Source organism: Corvus cornix, chromosome 5 (assembly GCF_000738735.6).
Source record: "Corvus cornix cornix isolate S_Up_H32 chromosome 5, ASM73873v5, whole genome shotgun sequence".
Classification (NCBI taxonomy): Eukaryota; Metazoa; Chordata; class Aves; order Passeriformes; family Corvidae; genus Corvus; species Corvus cornix.
Window position 1 is genome coordinate 14,684,255 of NC_046335.1, and position 14,212 is coordinate 14,698,466.

The 14,212-nt window shown below is 44.4% G+C and overlaps 1 protein-coding gene and 1 long non-coding RNA gene across 5 annotated transcripts; one reads left to right on the top strand and one right to left on the bottom strand.

Moving 5' to 3' along the window:
* Positions 1-7,279: 7,279 nt before the first annotated feature.
* Positions 7,280-12,125, bottom strand: LOC109144203. 4 transcript variants are annotated; one of them, XR_005602112.1, is made up of 4 exons: positions 12,055-12,125; positions 10,890-10,975; positions 10,573-10,666; positions 7,280-9,565 (listed from the first exon to the last, which is right to left on the bottom strand). It is a non-coding gene; the product is annotated as an uncharacterized LOC109144203 (long non-coding RNA). The 4 variants fall into 4 exon arrangements; XR_002044809.2 differs by lacking the exon at positions 12,055-12,125 and adding an exon at positions 11,634-11,845; XR_002044828.2 differs by lacking the exon at positions 12,055-12,125 and adding an exon at positions 11,421-11,619.
* Positions 11,634-13,554, top strand: GSC (goosecoid homeobox). Its single transcript, XM_039553442.1, is given in 4 exon segments — positions 11,634-11,913; positions 11,915-12,339; positions 12,568-12,827; positions 13,229-13,554. Coding segments are annotated over 4 exon segments (1,101 nt in total). The 5' UTR covers positions 11,634-11,650; the 3' UTR covers positions 13,382-13,554.
* The last annotated feature ends 658 nt before the right edge of the window (positions 13,555-14,212 follow it).

Consider the following 14,212-nt stretch of genomic DNA (forward strand, 5'->3'; position numbering starts at 1 on the left):
AAATACTGCTAACACCGCTTGTTTGCCTGAGCAACTGGCACTAGATCAACTGGTTTTCCAGACTAGTTGCAGCTACTGGGAGGAACAGACAGAGACAGAGTTTGAAGATTCTGGTGTTGGCTCTGTGTTAAGCTGTGCTTCACTTGCAGCATGGTAAAATCCCACAAGCATCTTCAAAAACATAGAGTTCCAAATAGAAGACCTGGGATATTAGGTGATCTTGATGAGAATACTTGGTCTTGAGTGGAATGGTGCTCTACAAGGTTTTGGCTCTGCCTATTCCCAAACCGTAAAATACATGGATTGCAATTTTGCATCGGATCAGGAAACAAAGCTGTAAAAGTAGGTTCACTCCTAGGGCTCAAGTACTGGTAATAAGTCTGGCAAGGCTGGATAAATAGGTGTGAGAATTACATTCCAATCCGCAAATTCAAGAGTTCAAATCTGTTCTTTCAATTTTGGCCCACTTCTCATAAAAGGTAGCTCTAAATACTTTCAGCATTTAGAAATAATCCACTGATACACTGACAGAGAGTAAGCCCCAAAAGCTTTTCTCTAAAATGTATAAAAAATACTTTTTCCCAATCTGCTTGACAACTGAATTATTTTTAGGGTTGTTTTCTATGCTAGATTAATTGAACTGAAACAAAACCTTGTACGGGTCCAGTATTATTTCTCTCAGTTCTGGAGGGGCTGGTTTGAATTTGTTTTGAATCTTTCTTAATTCAGTTGAATTCAGCTAAAATCAACATAGTTAAGCCAGCAGTCAGTGGTTCATAGTGCTTGGCTAGTGCAAAGGCTATCTCAAAATAGTATTTAAAATTAAATCACACTAACATTATATTGATAATCTACAACTTGCTTGGGGTAGAACAAATTACTGGAGAACGTGTTGTACCACCACAACTGTAGCTGTGGTCTAAAAGGTCAGTACAGAACAAGAATTCAGTAACAAAAGTGACACTTTGGACCCTGAACTGCGGGATGTCTAGCAGAGCTTTCTGTAATGGTATTAAAGTGTTCAGCTCCTTTCATGTTTGCCAACCAATTTTAATGTCCTGTTGAAGGAGGAATAGGAAGACCTGTGGTTTACACCCAGTGTCAACAACAAGGTAATTTCTCTAAGCGTAAGTACTGCTTTCTTGAGAGTTTTAATTACCCTCGAGGTCCTGTGGTTTTCATCCAGACTTGCAATTAGCCAGTCATCCCACAGGAAGGTATTTGCAATGTAATCTGAATTAAAACCTAATCCAACTCCTGCTAAAACCAAGGGTAATGTAGATTTGCTGAAATTCTCTCTGTCAGTTTGTTGCCTGTGTAGCTTGTTTAGCGGCTTGAGCTGCTGCAGCTTCCCTGTCACTCAGGGATCACCTACCCTGCTTCAGAGCAGTCGTAGAAAACAAAGTGACAGGAGAGGTGAAGGAGGACAACTCAGCTATCACCTTTGCTAGTCAGTGGCACAAACATTCCCACTTGCCTCTGGGAACACCAAATCACATTTTGATCTTGCAAAAACCACAGATTTTATAGACCAGTGCTATAGAAGTGATCGTATCTGAAGTCACGTTGCTCACTGTAGCCCTTGAGGGTTACTGCCTGCATCTGCAAGTTTCTGCAGTCGGCGTTCTGAATTTTTGTGCATTATTAGCACAGCACGACTACACAAAGTCAGACATATCCAAGGGAATCTGTGGTGGTTGCTGTTAGAGTGGACTATTAGTGTTAGGAATTCGAATGCATTGACACTTGCTTCTTGCCTGAAATGTTGTGATCTCTATATATATTTGTATGTGTTTATATATTAAAATCCTGTGTAGGATGGCATGAATGTTAAATGTGTTTTCCTTTCCTGAACACCTTCTACTGTGCCTTACTCTGCCCTGTTTATACAGTGCCACAGAGCAATGAGTGATTTTAATAGAAAAACCTCTTACTTGTTTCTGGTAACATATATTTTATCTTATCAATGCATCACTATGCAACATTCTGCAACATGCAGCCGAGTGCCAAAACAATAGACTCTTACTGCACTTTTACTTTCCTTCAATCTGTAGAAGCAAGGCTCCATTTAAATCCCTCTAAATGAATATTGTGAATTACACATCAGAGAAAAGCATGTGTTTTACCAGTCAGGCTTGAGGGTGTTTGAAATCAGCCCACAGTTTCAAGTGACAGATAGACAGCAGGCAGACTAACAGAGCAGTGGGAGGGTGGGAGGGAAGTTGTATAGGCTGGAGAGGTCAATGGGACTTGAGCAATCCACAAGAAAGAAAATAAAAAAATTATTCAACTTTATGTTGCACGGTTCTTTGTCTTTATGAACACTATCTATACGATTGCAGTCACTCTCAGCACAGAATTACTCTACCTGCAGTAAGCTGACAGAAAATTCAAATGCAGTTTCAGCATTTAAGGTGTTACTTTTGCAATTGCTGGATTTTCTCTTCTGGATTTTAATGGAGAAACAGCACCAGTTCAGTGATTTCAGAGTAAGCGTGTTGGTGGACTTGCTGTGTGTAGTCTAAGTCCTGGATTGCTTAAGAGTGAATGTTTCAAGTTTCCTCCTTGAGCCTTGTTTGTGACTTCGCAACATGTAACACAACCAAGTGTGGAATACAGTCCAGAAAATTTAAGACACAGTCTGAAGGCTGTTTGTGTATCACTCCCTCTTTGAGGACAGAGCAAGCAAATGTCACGTCAAGTTAATGTTTTTGTTAACCACAGCCAGTTCTGAAGTCAAGGCATTCTGTGCACAAGAAAGTCAGATTTCTTTCAACATAGCTCTTTCCAGAACTTGATGTTCATGTTTAAATCATTTTAGAATTAAGAATCCAGTTGTTTGGGCCAGAGTATAGACTAGGGAATATTTGTACAAAATATTTAAAGTTATTCTCTGGTTTCCCTGGATCCTGCTAATGTTTCAACATGGGCCAGTCTCCTTTTGCTGCAATAGGGCAGGCTGAGGTTAGGAAAACCTAAAATTAGTGGGATTTAAACTCTAATAGCTAGACTAAAGCATTAGTCATCTGGTGACTGACGCCTTAAGATGTCTTTTTAAAGAAAATATTTTTCAATCAAAGGAAACTAAAACAGTGCACTACCTGCTTTGGGCAGACTGAGAATATGTCTGTCTATTGGAAAATTGGTTGGGTTACTAAGGTTCTGAAATTTACCCCAAACTTTTAAAAGTTCTATCTTATGTATGTTACAAAATGAATATACACTGGAACATCACATGACACCTATCATGGGTTTTGCAATATTTAAAGATACTCAAGTAGATAACCCTTCAGATAGAGCACCAAATTAGTGATGAAAATGGGTAGATGTTGCTGTCACTAACTGCTGTTTCAAATCCATTTTCATGCCCTGTTCGAAACAGCAAATTCCGTAACCAACATGAAATTCAAAGGTTTGGAAAGAAAAACTTTTGTACAGACAGTTATTGTGAGAGCTGTTATTGGGCTAAAATTTGGGGTTCTGAGAACATCTGGAGTCTCAGTAAGACTTTTGCTCTTAAGTGGGATGTCTTTCCTTTTTTTTAGGTCACTTCTGAACATGAAGTGGTAAAAGCCCACAGCTTACTTTAAAGTAAGCCTGCTCTGTGAACTATGGTGTCTCTCTAGGAGCATGCAGAAAGGTAGGGAAAAGATCTGCAACTCACTGCCTTCTTCAAGCTGTGCAGATGCTCACAGTACATATGATGAGATGGCTGAAAGGCACAAAATACCCTCAGTAAAAAACCTTTTCCATGTGAAAATTCAGAGTATATCAGAGCACTCTCTAAATTCACATTCTTTATGCACTGACTTCCTTGGTTAGATCTTTCCTGAAATATCTTATGACCACTGGATTTTTCAACTTTGTAGCAAATGCATGCTTACTACCCTGAGGCTAAACCACAGTGAAGAATTGGCACAAGAAATGCAGATATCCATCCGTCCATCCATCCATCCATCCATCCATCCATCCATCCATCCATCCAAAGTTTTGAGCATATTTAATCCTCAAATCAGTTGCTAATGTATGTTGATATATCCACTACAAGAGGCAGGATGGGGAAAGAGCCATTATTCCCTCTCCCTGAGAATCTTTACCAATGGCAAAAGTCACGTAAGGATTCATCCTCACTCCCAAAAGCATGTAATGCCACATCAGCACATAAATAAAGAGGATGTCATTGATAAAACTTCTGAAAAAGGAAATATCCCTGACTTTTGGCTGCTGTATCATGTTCTCTGCTCAGTTCCTAGTCCAGAATTTTATCTAACTTCACAACACTCTGACCTCTCGAAACAGGCATCAGGCCCAGACTGTGATCTTGCATATCTTACTAAAACTTTGGAACAAATCCATCAAAAAACCTCTGAATTTACATTTTCTTAAAAGAATAGAGTTCCCTTCAAAAACAAAAGTTTGGAGACTGGGCTGTATGAAAGCAGTGCATAGAATTAGAAAGAAAATAGAAATCAAAAGGCAAAGTGTCTGGAGACAGCTGCAAATGGATAAATACTGGCATAATATTCCTGATTCATAGGAGCAGAAGACATACTTGTTGCTCCAAAACATTATATAATCCCAAATTAAAAAAAATTCCTTCTCTCATTAGATGAGATTCAAGGTATAAAAGGTACATGCTGCAAATTTTCAACTAGAGGTGAACATATGTGACAGGACTTCAAAAATCTAGTTCTGGTTAGTTTGGAAATAGATGGTTAGTTAGGAAGAGAATAACCATAAATTAATCTAGACTTCAAGTTAATCATAATTAAATTTAACATTTTCTGGTGGCTTTCAGAAATGTATCAAAACACTTAGGTATATCAATATTGTAAATTAAAATGTTTTTAGAAATACTAAAAAGAAACAAAATCCAAACATTAAAAAATCATATAAATACCACTTTTTAGTTCTGTCATCTAGTGGTTTGAGTCCTGTGTTCAATTTGGCAAATTACCTTTGCTGGAAATAGGCTATTTTGCCTAAATTAGAACACAAATGGGGACATGGTTGACTGACAGTGTGGTAGAGACATAGATTAAAGTTGAGAGCATTAGTAGGTAAATATAGTAATTCTTCCACTTCAGTTACTTCACTTGATGATCTTGTTCTCCTGTCTAATGTAAGCACTGGTCACTGAAACAGATCATAGTGATATTCAATTCAATGCTATGATCAAAACATCTTCTAACCAAGATAGTAATTCTGTAATTCCTTCTGGCATATTTGCCTTGCCTACTTCAAATCTGTTACCCTCCACTATAGATTTCTCCACTATAAGTTTATTTTCTTTTTTTTTACTTTGGACCTTCATTTTTATTATTATTTCCTGGATTTATAAAAAATGCAAATGATACATATTCATGATATGTATTTGGCACACTTCACTAAAAAAAAGTCTACTAGGTTTCAGTTATACAGTGTTTGGAAATGATAATGTGACTTCTGGCTGGAAGATACTCTCTGTTTCACTTCTGATTCAAAATCACTGGCAAGTACCAAGCAGACTTCCGTAGGTGTGGGATTGGGCTCCAGTTCTAGTTCCACCATGGTAAACACTGTTAAATTAGACTAGTCATTTTCACAAACTCTAAAGCTCATAGAAAACCATGGAAGTCTGAATATACATCGTGTGCACAGTACAGAAAACAATGCAGTAGCTGTCTTTTGTACAGTTGACTTATTTATTTTTAAAGCTGACTTTGTTGCTCTAACTCCCTTGCAAAGACTTTTGAGGTTCTTTGCATTACAAATAAAGAGCTACTTTGGGTGTAACCCCCAGGGCCTTTTCAGAGAGAGGAGAGGTTCTGGTGGCACTAAGTATGTACAGTTTATACTACAAAGAAGATCTTTAGCCAATGTAATAATACTTGGGTGGAATAAGTGCTGACCACACACAATTTCTGTTGATTTGTAGCTGTGTGTGCTCAGGATCTCTCATGGTTTAAAATCCAGTGTGCTACATGACAATCCAGAAACTTAGCTCAGTTATTGGAAAAAGGCAAATCAACAACAGAAGTCTTAGTTTGGTTTACGTTTGTCAATCAGGAAAATGGTCCTCTGGCTTTGCTTGTTTGTTTGTTTGTTTATTTTAATTGCTCTACTTCTATTAGTACAAACCCTGGCATAGAAAGTGACCTAATAACATAATGAGCGCATCTTATGCACACTGTTTGTAGGGAACAGATACACACACCTATCTCCCTATCTACCATTATGTGTGACTGTACATATAACATGAGGAATTAGGATGATCTCATCCTTACAGAGAAAATTAAACTACTAATAGGTTAGAGTGAAGCCATCTTGAAGCTGGTAAGCACACTGCTACAGTATGTTCAGTTTCCGGGAGAAATTTTGGCTGTTGGCCGTACTGTGATTGAGAACCACTTTTAAAACCTGGGTCAGCCATGTGTGTGCAACAGACCTGCTATGTCAGCCTCTCTAGCACGTCCCTTGGAATGAAATTTTTCTTAATGTAGAAGTCCAGATCATCCCACTTTTCTGAGCTTAAATTGGTTTGATCACAGTATCTTTGAAGAAAGTACTGCACTCAAACTGCTTTTGATGGAAAACAAAACTTTCAAGTAGCAGGGCATTCTCCTGTTGACTCCTGCAATTGCAGCCAAGGACCCAAAGTGTTTGACCCCGCTGTCCCCTTGTAAAGATGCACTATTTTAAAAGATTCTTCTTTGCAACAATCTGCTCACTTTAGATGCAGATACTTCTGTTAAGAGGAAAAGTCTTTTTCTTGCTGAGTCATTAATGTTATATGTCCTTATTTGCCAACCATGCTGTTCATTGGAATATGTATGAAACCTGCAAAATAATCTCAATTCCTTTGTTCAAATTAATGGAAACATATGAGAGATTCTGCTTTCTTCACTAGATTATATCACATCAAACTGAATCCATACCAGCTTTTAAATTGCTATAGAATTTGAATTGTCTATAGCAGAATTTGTCTATGTTGACTCGTTACAATTCTGAAAAAAATCACCCCTGACCATTAACAAAAGGGGTAGTGTATCTTGAGAACTCTGTGTATGACTAACTGACATATACAATAAATACAAATGTTACTACAGTAACAGATTGAAATTATATAGTTCATTTAAACCTTTTTCCAACTTTAGCTTAGTCCCTGCTAAAGCACACAGGAAATAAACATATTGAGCTGTCTGGCACCAGGCAACTATCCAGGTCCTGTTCTGTCTAGCACTGTGCTAGGCTTATCCATCTAATCAACATTAGGAGGTTTATTTATGTGAGACAGATATATTAGTAATAAATGAATTTATTCAGTAGCTTGGTGGATTTATACATGTACAAAATCATTTTAGTTTAAGGAGACTGAAAACTGAGTGACTCCACTACTTTTATGGACTGTATCCTGAAGCCCTTAGCACATTCTAGTCTCCTCTTCACAAGAAAAAAAAACCCAAAAACAACCCAAACCACACAAACCCACACACGCACACCCCAAAAAAACCCTGAACAAAAAACCAAAACACACCACCAAAACAGAACACTAATTGAAGTCAATTGAATGTTTACTGGAGCAAAAACTGCAAAAGACTTAAGAACTGGTGAAATGCAAGTGAACATGAAGATAGCTAAGGGGCATTTCAAAGGGTTGTGGTGTATTTATATACATTGAATGCAATATTCCATGTATAAAAGTCTGTTTCAATTTTTACAGCCCATGATAGTCAGTAGAAGAGAAACAGCTGACAGAATTCAGAAGGGATATCTGGATTTTCTTCATCACACCTATTTGTACTTTAGACAGACTTTGTTTTAAGGCATTAATTTGACATGCGAGTCAGGTCTGTGCTACGTTGAAGCCTGTTTTCACTGATTCCTCTGTTGTTTTTTAGAAAACAAGACAGAGAATTCTCTTTAGTGCTAAGGTTTATCCATTTCAATCAGACAGTGAGTGGCACATTCTCACCTCATTCGCAGTTTTTAATTCCAATTACTTTTGAAATGTCCCTTCTCTTTTCCCCCCTTATGCTGCCACTTGAAAGTTGAAATGCAGCAAGAATGTAACGTTAGGTGCCAGTTTTCTGAATTACAGGGTGACTGCTTTAGCTGATCCCAAAAAGCAAGTGTCTTTTTATACCGCATAAAAGCCTGAAATGTTTACATATCAAAAGGCTATAGGCCAATTTCTGTCAAAATTATACATGAAGTTAAGCAGTACAAGCAATTTATTTAAACACTAGTCATTGTAGAAAAATTCAAAACCATATGCTCTTTTAGCAGTTTTTCACAAATGCATTTGACCCATGACTTGGCAAGACATGCATGCTTCATAATTTACTCTAAATTTCAAATCCCCTTGACATTTAAATAAAAGATCTTCATTAATAAAGTTTATATGAATGAAAACTTTAGAAGCTGATATTGTTAGAGGGAAGCTTTCGGAAAAAAAACCCCAATCGCGTTTCTGCCTCATTTTCAAATGACTGACTCTCCTAATCAGTTCAAGATAAGTTTATTCTGGGAACAAATTACCGTAATTTCGCATTGTATGACTTTTATACTTTTTTTCCTGGTGAAGCAATGATGCAATCAATTTGAAACAAACGTGGGGAACGCTGCAGGGTGATGGCATTTATAAGCGAGAGATGTGCCGCGAAGCGCCGTTTCCGTGCGGGTTTCGCCGCCAGTCATCCCCCAAACCCCTGGTTCACCCCCTCGTTATTCCTCGCGTGGGGCGGGAGCCGCAGCCGGGACCTGGGCCCGAGGCAAGCCCCGGCCAGGCGGGCGGGCTGGGGTGCGGTGCCCCGGGCCCTTCCCGGCCGGCCGTCCCGGTGCCTCTCCCGCCGCCAGGCCCGTCAAAGATTCCGCCGGGAAGGCGGTGGGTGCGTTTTGCATCCCCGGAATTATTCCTTAATGTATTAAAATAAAAAAAAAATTTCGATTTCTCAACAAGCGCATTTTCATAGACTTGTGTACGGTGATTGCTTTGTATGAAATCGTGTTTGGGTAATAATATTGAAAATCAGCGCCGTGTTTACTGTATTTCATACCTAACAGCTTGCTCTGCCCAGTGCTATGCTTCTCTTTAGATCCCTCTTTCAACCCATGCTGTGACCACCCTCCCGTAACAAACAATTGCTTAGCAACACTATGCAGCACAATTTGCTTGTGTTTCATTTGTTATTACAATTTCACCCCAACATTATGTGACAACTGATTGTTTGTTTAACACAATTTTCCGTTTGCCAGGTTAGCGAAGAGCGCTTGGGAAATGAGAAACTCCGAGAGAGGGTTTTGCGAAGCGGGTATCAAAATCGGGAGTTTCACGGCAAGGCGACTCAGATTAAAACAAAACAAAATAAAAGAAACCTTCCCCACTGGGGGGACAAGTTATTTGGAAAAATATCATTTCTAAATTAGGAATAAAGGTAAGCTTTGCAGCGTGGTGGATCATCCGTCAGGGGAGCAAAAAACTCTTTGGGAAGCCGAGCCCTCACAGCCCGAGCTGTGTGTGTGTGCTCCGCCAGCGCCGCGGCTCCTCCGGTGCCCCACTCGCGTCCCGCGGCGCTGCTTTCACCTGGGAGAAGCCCGACAGGCGCGGAGATGAAGCTCTGACGCGAGTGATGCTAAACACCCGAGAAGTCGCCCCGGCGAGGGTGTCTCCACGGAGGGTGCCCCACCTGCGAGCCCCCGCGGGGGTCACCCGGTTTGTTCCCCGAGGGGCGGCAGTCCCGGGGCTGAGCGCTGTCCCCGCCGCCCTTCTCCCGCCGCTGGGCAGCGCCCGTCCCTCGCCGCCGCCCCCGGGCCCCCAGGGCACCCGCGGATGTTCCACTCCGGGCCGGAGCCGGAGCGGGCCGTGCCTCCGCTGCCGGCCTCACCTCAGGCCTGGCTCTGCCGGGGACCTCGAGCCCGGCTCGCCCGGAGCCCCGCTCCCCTCCGGGTGCACAGGCCACCGGAGGGATGCTGCTGCGCATTGCTGCAGAGCCGCTGAGGACGTGAACGAGCATCCCGATGGCGGCATTAAGCTGGCGCTGCTCTGCATGCAGCGTGACCGGCTGCGCTCAGGGAATTACTGACCAAAAAACCCCAACAAGCCCAAACTCCCTCTCCAAGCCCACCCACAAACAAACAAACAAAAATTAAAGAAAACTCTAAAAACATCAACAGAAAAAATTTTCACAAATCTAACAAAAAACCGCCGAACCCTCTGTCAAATAGTTTCACTTTTCATTGAATTTGAAAAACTTGCACGAAGTTCAGGTCTAAATGCCAAGGGCGTAAAGAAATTGATACACAGACAAATTGAAGTAAAAACTGATGCTGGTAATTATTCACATTGCGATGTATCAACAAAGCAAGAATTTAGTTTTGGCATTCTTTTTCTTTAACGTTTATACGGGTCTTTCGCTAGAAATAGGTTTCAGATCATTCTCAGGTGTGGCTTTAAATCCTGGAATATCGAGGAAAGGAAGGATAAAGTGCGAGTAAGCGCTAACGAGGATATTCTTTGGTGAGGAAAAATAATGTGTTCCTCGTAAACGGACTCTAATGGCTTGTTTTCATTTCATGCGTACAATTTCCTACCTTGTTTGATGGAGAGTTGATGGGGTAAATAGTCTAATCTTATTCAGTTCACCTCCTGTGGATTCCCAGGGACAGTCGTGACAGACGAAGTATTCTGCAAATCACAAGAGCCAGCTACCAGGAGAGCCAAACCTCTTAATAGGAAGAGTTTTAGGGATTTAAAATGTCTCCATTTAAAAATTCACAGAACATGCAAAATACAAAGTTCTCTGTATCGTTGCAACTTTACGAACTTTGTTTTCTAAGGTAGATAATTAAAGATTAAAAAGAAAAGAAATAAGCACCAAGATAGATCAGAAGCAAATCGGAATACCTACCACACCCGGGGATTTGAGACGGCACTGGTCTTTAACATTTGCATCTCATGGCTTGTTTTAAAACAAAAAGTGATACCTGTCTGAATCTGTTTAAAAAAAAAAAGGGGGGGGGAGAGAGAGAGAGAGAAGTTTACAATATTTACGCGTCCTTGTTCCGCCAGGTGACCTAGGAAAATAAAAAAAAAAAAAATAGTTCAGTTACTCAGTGAAGACGTTGTTGCTTCACTGCATAAACCTTAAGTCCGAGAAACGGGTACTCCTCGATGCCCTTTCAGTCCTCCGAGACGGGGACGCAAGATACAAATCCTGCTACAGAAACACTCGGAGTGGGGGGGCGTTGCATGGTTATGTGGCAGTTTATTTTTTTTAAAAAGTACTTCTTAACCAGTTCGAAGCATAAATAATGAATCTGAGCTTTAGACAGAGGAAATCGCACCCACTAATGTGAACTAACACGACCAAAGCAGGCGCATAATAGACAAGACTAGGAGCTGCTAACCACTTCTACACAATGGCATTAATAAGATTAACCTGGGCAATTAGCCGGTGCAGCAGAGATCAAGCCTAAATCTGGGGCCTTTCTAAAAAGCCTACTAATAGAAAGGATTACGTTAATTTCATTAATTCTCAATACACAGACTCAGGCTGCTTTCACTCCTTTGTGTAACCCCCACTTCTTCCCCACCAAAAAAAGGGGAGAAAAAAAAAAATCAAATCTGGTTTTGTTTGTCATCTGCATATTACCAGGAACTAAATCCAGGATGACGTCGCCTGGGTATAAAAAAGGGAAGAGGTTCAGATGGATTATACTCCGAGCAGCCCTCTGGGTTGAGATCAGTAAACAGGCGAGAGTTGAGGGGGGAAAGTTCCAGGGGTGGATCCTGCGCACACGCACACAAGCGCGCACAGGCACACACGCACACTCTGCCCGCAAGCTGCCCTCGGAAAAGGCTCTGTTCTTTTTGCTCCGATCCCTTTTTAAAATTTATCCGAAAAGTTTCGATTTCGTGTCCTTCCAGCCTCTCCCCCCCCTCCCCAGCCACCACCTACCCTCCCTCCCGCCCTCCTCCCTCCCTCCCCCGGCCGGTCCCCGCCGCCCTGCCCCGCACGGTTTGGGGCATGCCTGTGAGCATGTTCAGCATCGACAATATCCTGGCGGCCAGACCTCGCTGCAAGGACTCGGTGCTGCTGCCCCCGAGCGCCGCGCCCGTCGTCTTCCCCAGCCTCCACGGGGACTCGCTCTACGGCAGCGCCTCTGACTACGGCGGATTTTACTCCCGGGCGGTGGCTCCCGCCTCCGCGCTGCCGCCGGCCGTCACTGGATCTCGGCTCGGCTACAACAACTACTACTACGGGCAGCTGCATGTGCCGGCGTCCCCCGTGGGCCCTTCGTGCTGCGGGGCCGTGCCGCCCCTGGGCGCCCAGCAGTGCTCCTGCGTCCCCCCCGCAGGTAAGGCGGCCCCGCGTGGGACGGGGCGGACGGGCTCCCTTTGTTCCCGCAGTCGCGGGGGGCCGGAGGGGGTGGCGGGCATCTGGCGGCCCGCAGGAGCGCGGGTGGGCGGCGGGAGGGGGCTTTTTCGGGACGGGACGGAACGGGACGGGACGGGAAGGAACGGGAGTGGGGGGGAAGCAGCGATCTCATGCAAAGCCTGTCGTCGACTCGTCTGTCTGTCCGTAGGTTACGAGGGCACTGGGTCAGTCCTGATGTCCCCTGTTCCCCATCAGATGTTGCCCTACATGAACGTGGGCACTTTGTCCCGGACGGAGCTGCAGTTACTGAACCAGCTGCACTGCAGGCGAAAAAGACGGCACCGGACTATCTTCACTGACGAGCAGCTTGAAGCGCTGGAAAACCTCTTCCAGGAAACGAAATACCCAGACGTGGGCACCAGAGAACAGCTGGCCAGAAGGGTGCACTTAAGAGAGGAAAAAGTGGAGGTACTTTGTTTTCTTTTTCCTTCTTCAACCCTCTCCCACTCGCACTCAAACGCGCTCGAACCGGATCTATCGCTGTGCGGCTCGGCCAGCGAAGGGAGAGCGACCGCTTTGCGCGGGCAGAGGGAAAGTTTTTTAATATTTCCAAGTGCCCTTCCTTGGGGCAGCCGGCCGAGCCTGTCACAGGGCTGTGAGCGACTGTCGTGAGGCGGCTGTGCCTCCTGAAGGCGCCCGGCCGGTCCCACCAGAGCGGCTGCTTCCTCCGCCTGCCTCCCTCCGTCCGAGCGCGGCTTCCGCACACCGGCCTCGGCAGAGCTCCTGCAGGGCTGAGGTCACACTGAGGGTTTGCATAGTTCTATTTTTATTTTTTTTTCCACTGATAATTTAATTTCTTAACGTAACAGGTTTGGTTCAAAAACCGCCGGGCGAAGTGGAGGAGGCAAAAGCGATCGTCTTCGGAGGAATCAGAAAACGCACAAAAGTGGAATAAAGCGTCTAAAACGTCACCGGAGAAGAGACAAGAGGACGGGAAAAGTGACTTGGACTCTGACAGCTGATACTTTTAAGTGGGGGGGACATTTCCCGTGGACTGTCGGATGCGCTCCAGAGGATGCTACTAATCTTGCACAAGATCTGCCTTGTTGGAGGGGGAAAATATCTGTATATAGTGTGCAATGCCCCGAGCTGATTCCGTGTAAATAAAGTGTGTTGCGGAGGTGTTGCACAGGTAGACGGCGGCGTGTTTGTTCACCCTGCGCCGCGGGGAGAGGGACAGGGGGGAGACGGGAGCGGGGAGCGATGGTGCCCATCTCGCCGGGGAGCAGGGCCGGCCTGGCCAGCGCAGGTCCTTGTTCAGCGGTGCGGTATCACACAGTGTGAAAGCGGCGGAGGGCAGCGCTGGCAGGCGGGCTCCGCTCGCCGCAGGCCGGGCAGCGATGGCGGATCTTGCACCCCGAGGGAAGTGGCCGAGGCCCGGCCAGGCCGATCCCGACGGGAGCAGCCCGGTGCGAGCCCGAGGCGGCCGGGAGCGAAGCCCGCCGCTCCTTCCGGGGCTCCCGCGGGCCGCCCGCGGCGGTCCGGCCCCGTTCTCCCGGCCGCGGCCCGAGAGCTTCTCCCCTCCGGAGCGCTGCGGCTCCCCGCGCCCGCGGCTCCCCCCGCCGCGGCCCGGCCCGCCGGCCACGATGCCCTTGGGAAACACTTGCAGGCGAAGCAAACCCGGCCCCACACTTGTTACTCCGTTTCGTCTCCCGGCTCTTTCCCCTATGTCCCCGCGGTTGTGCCTTGTTGTGTTTCCAAAGCGTTTGTCTTTGACCCTCGTTTAGAAAAGCCGTTTCTCTTCAGCGGTGTTTAAAGATGCTGTTAATAAATTTTAGACATTATCAGATGAA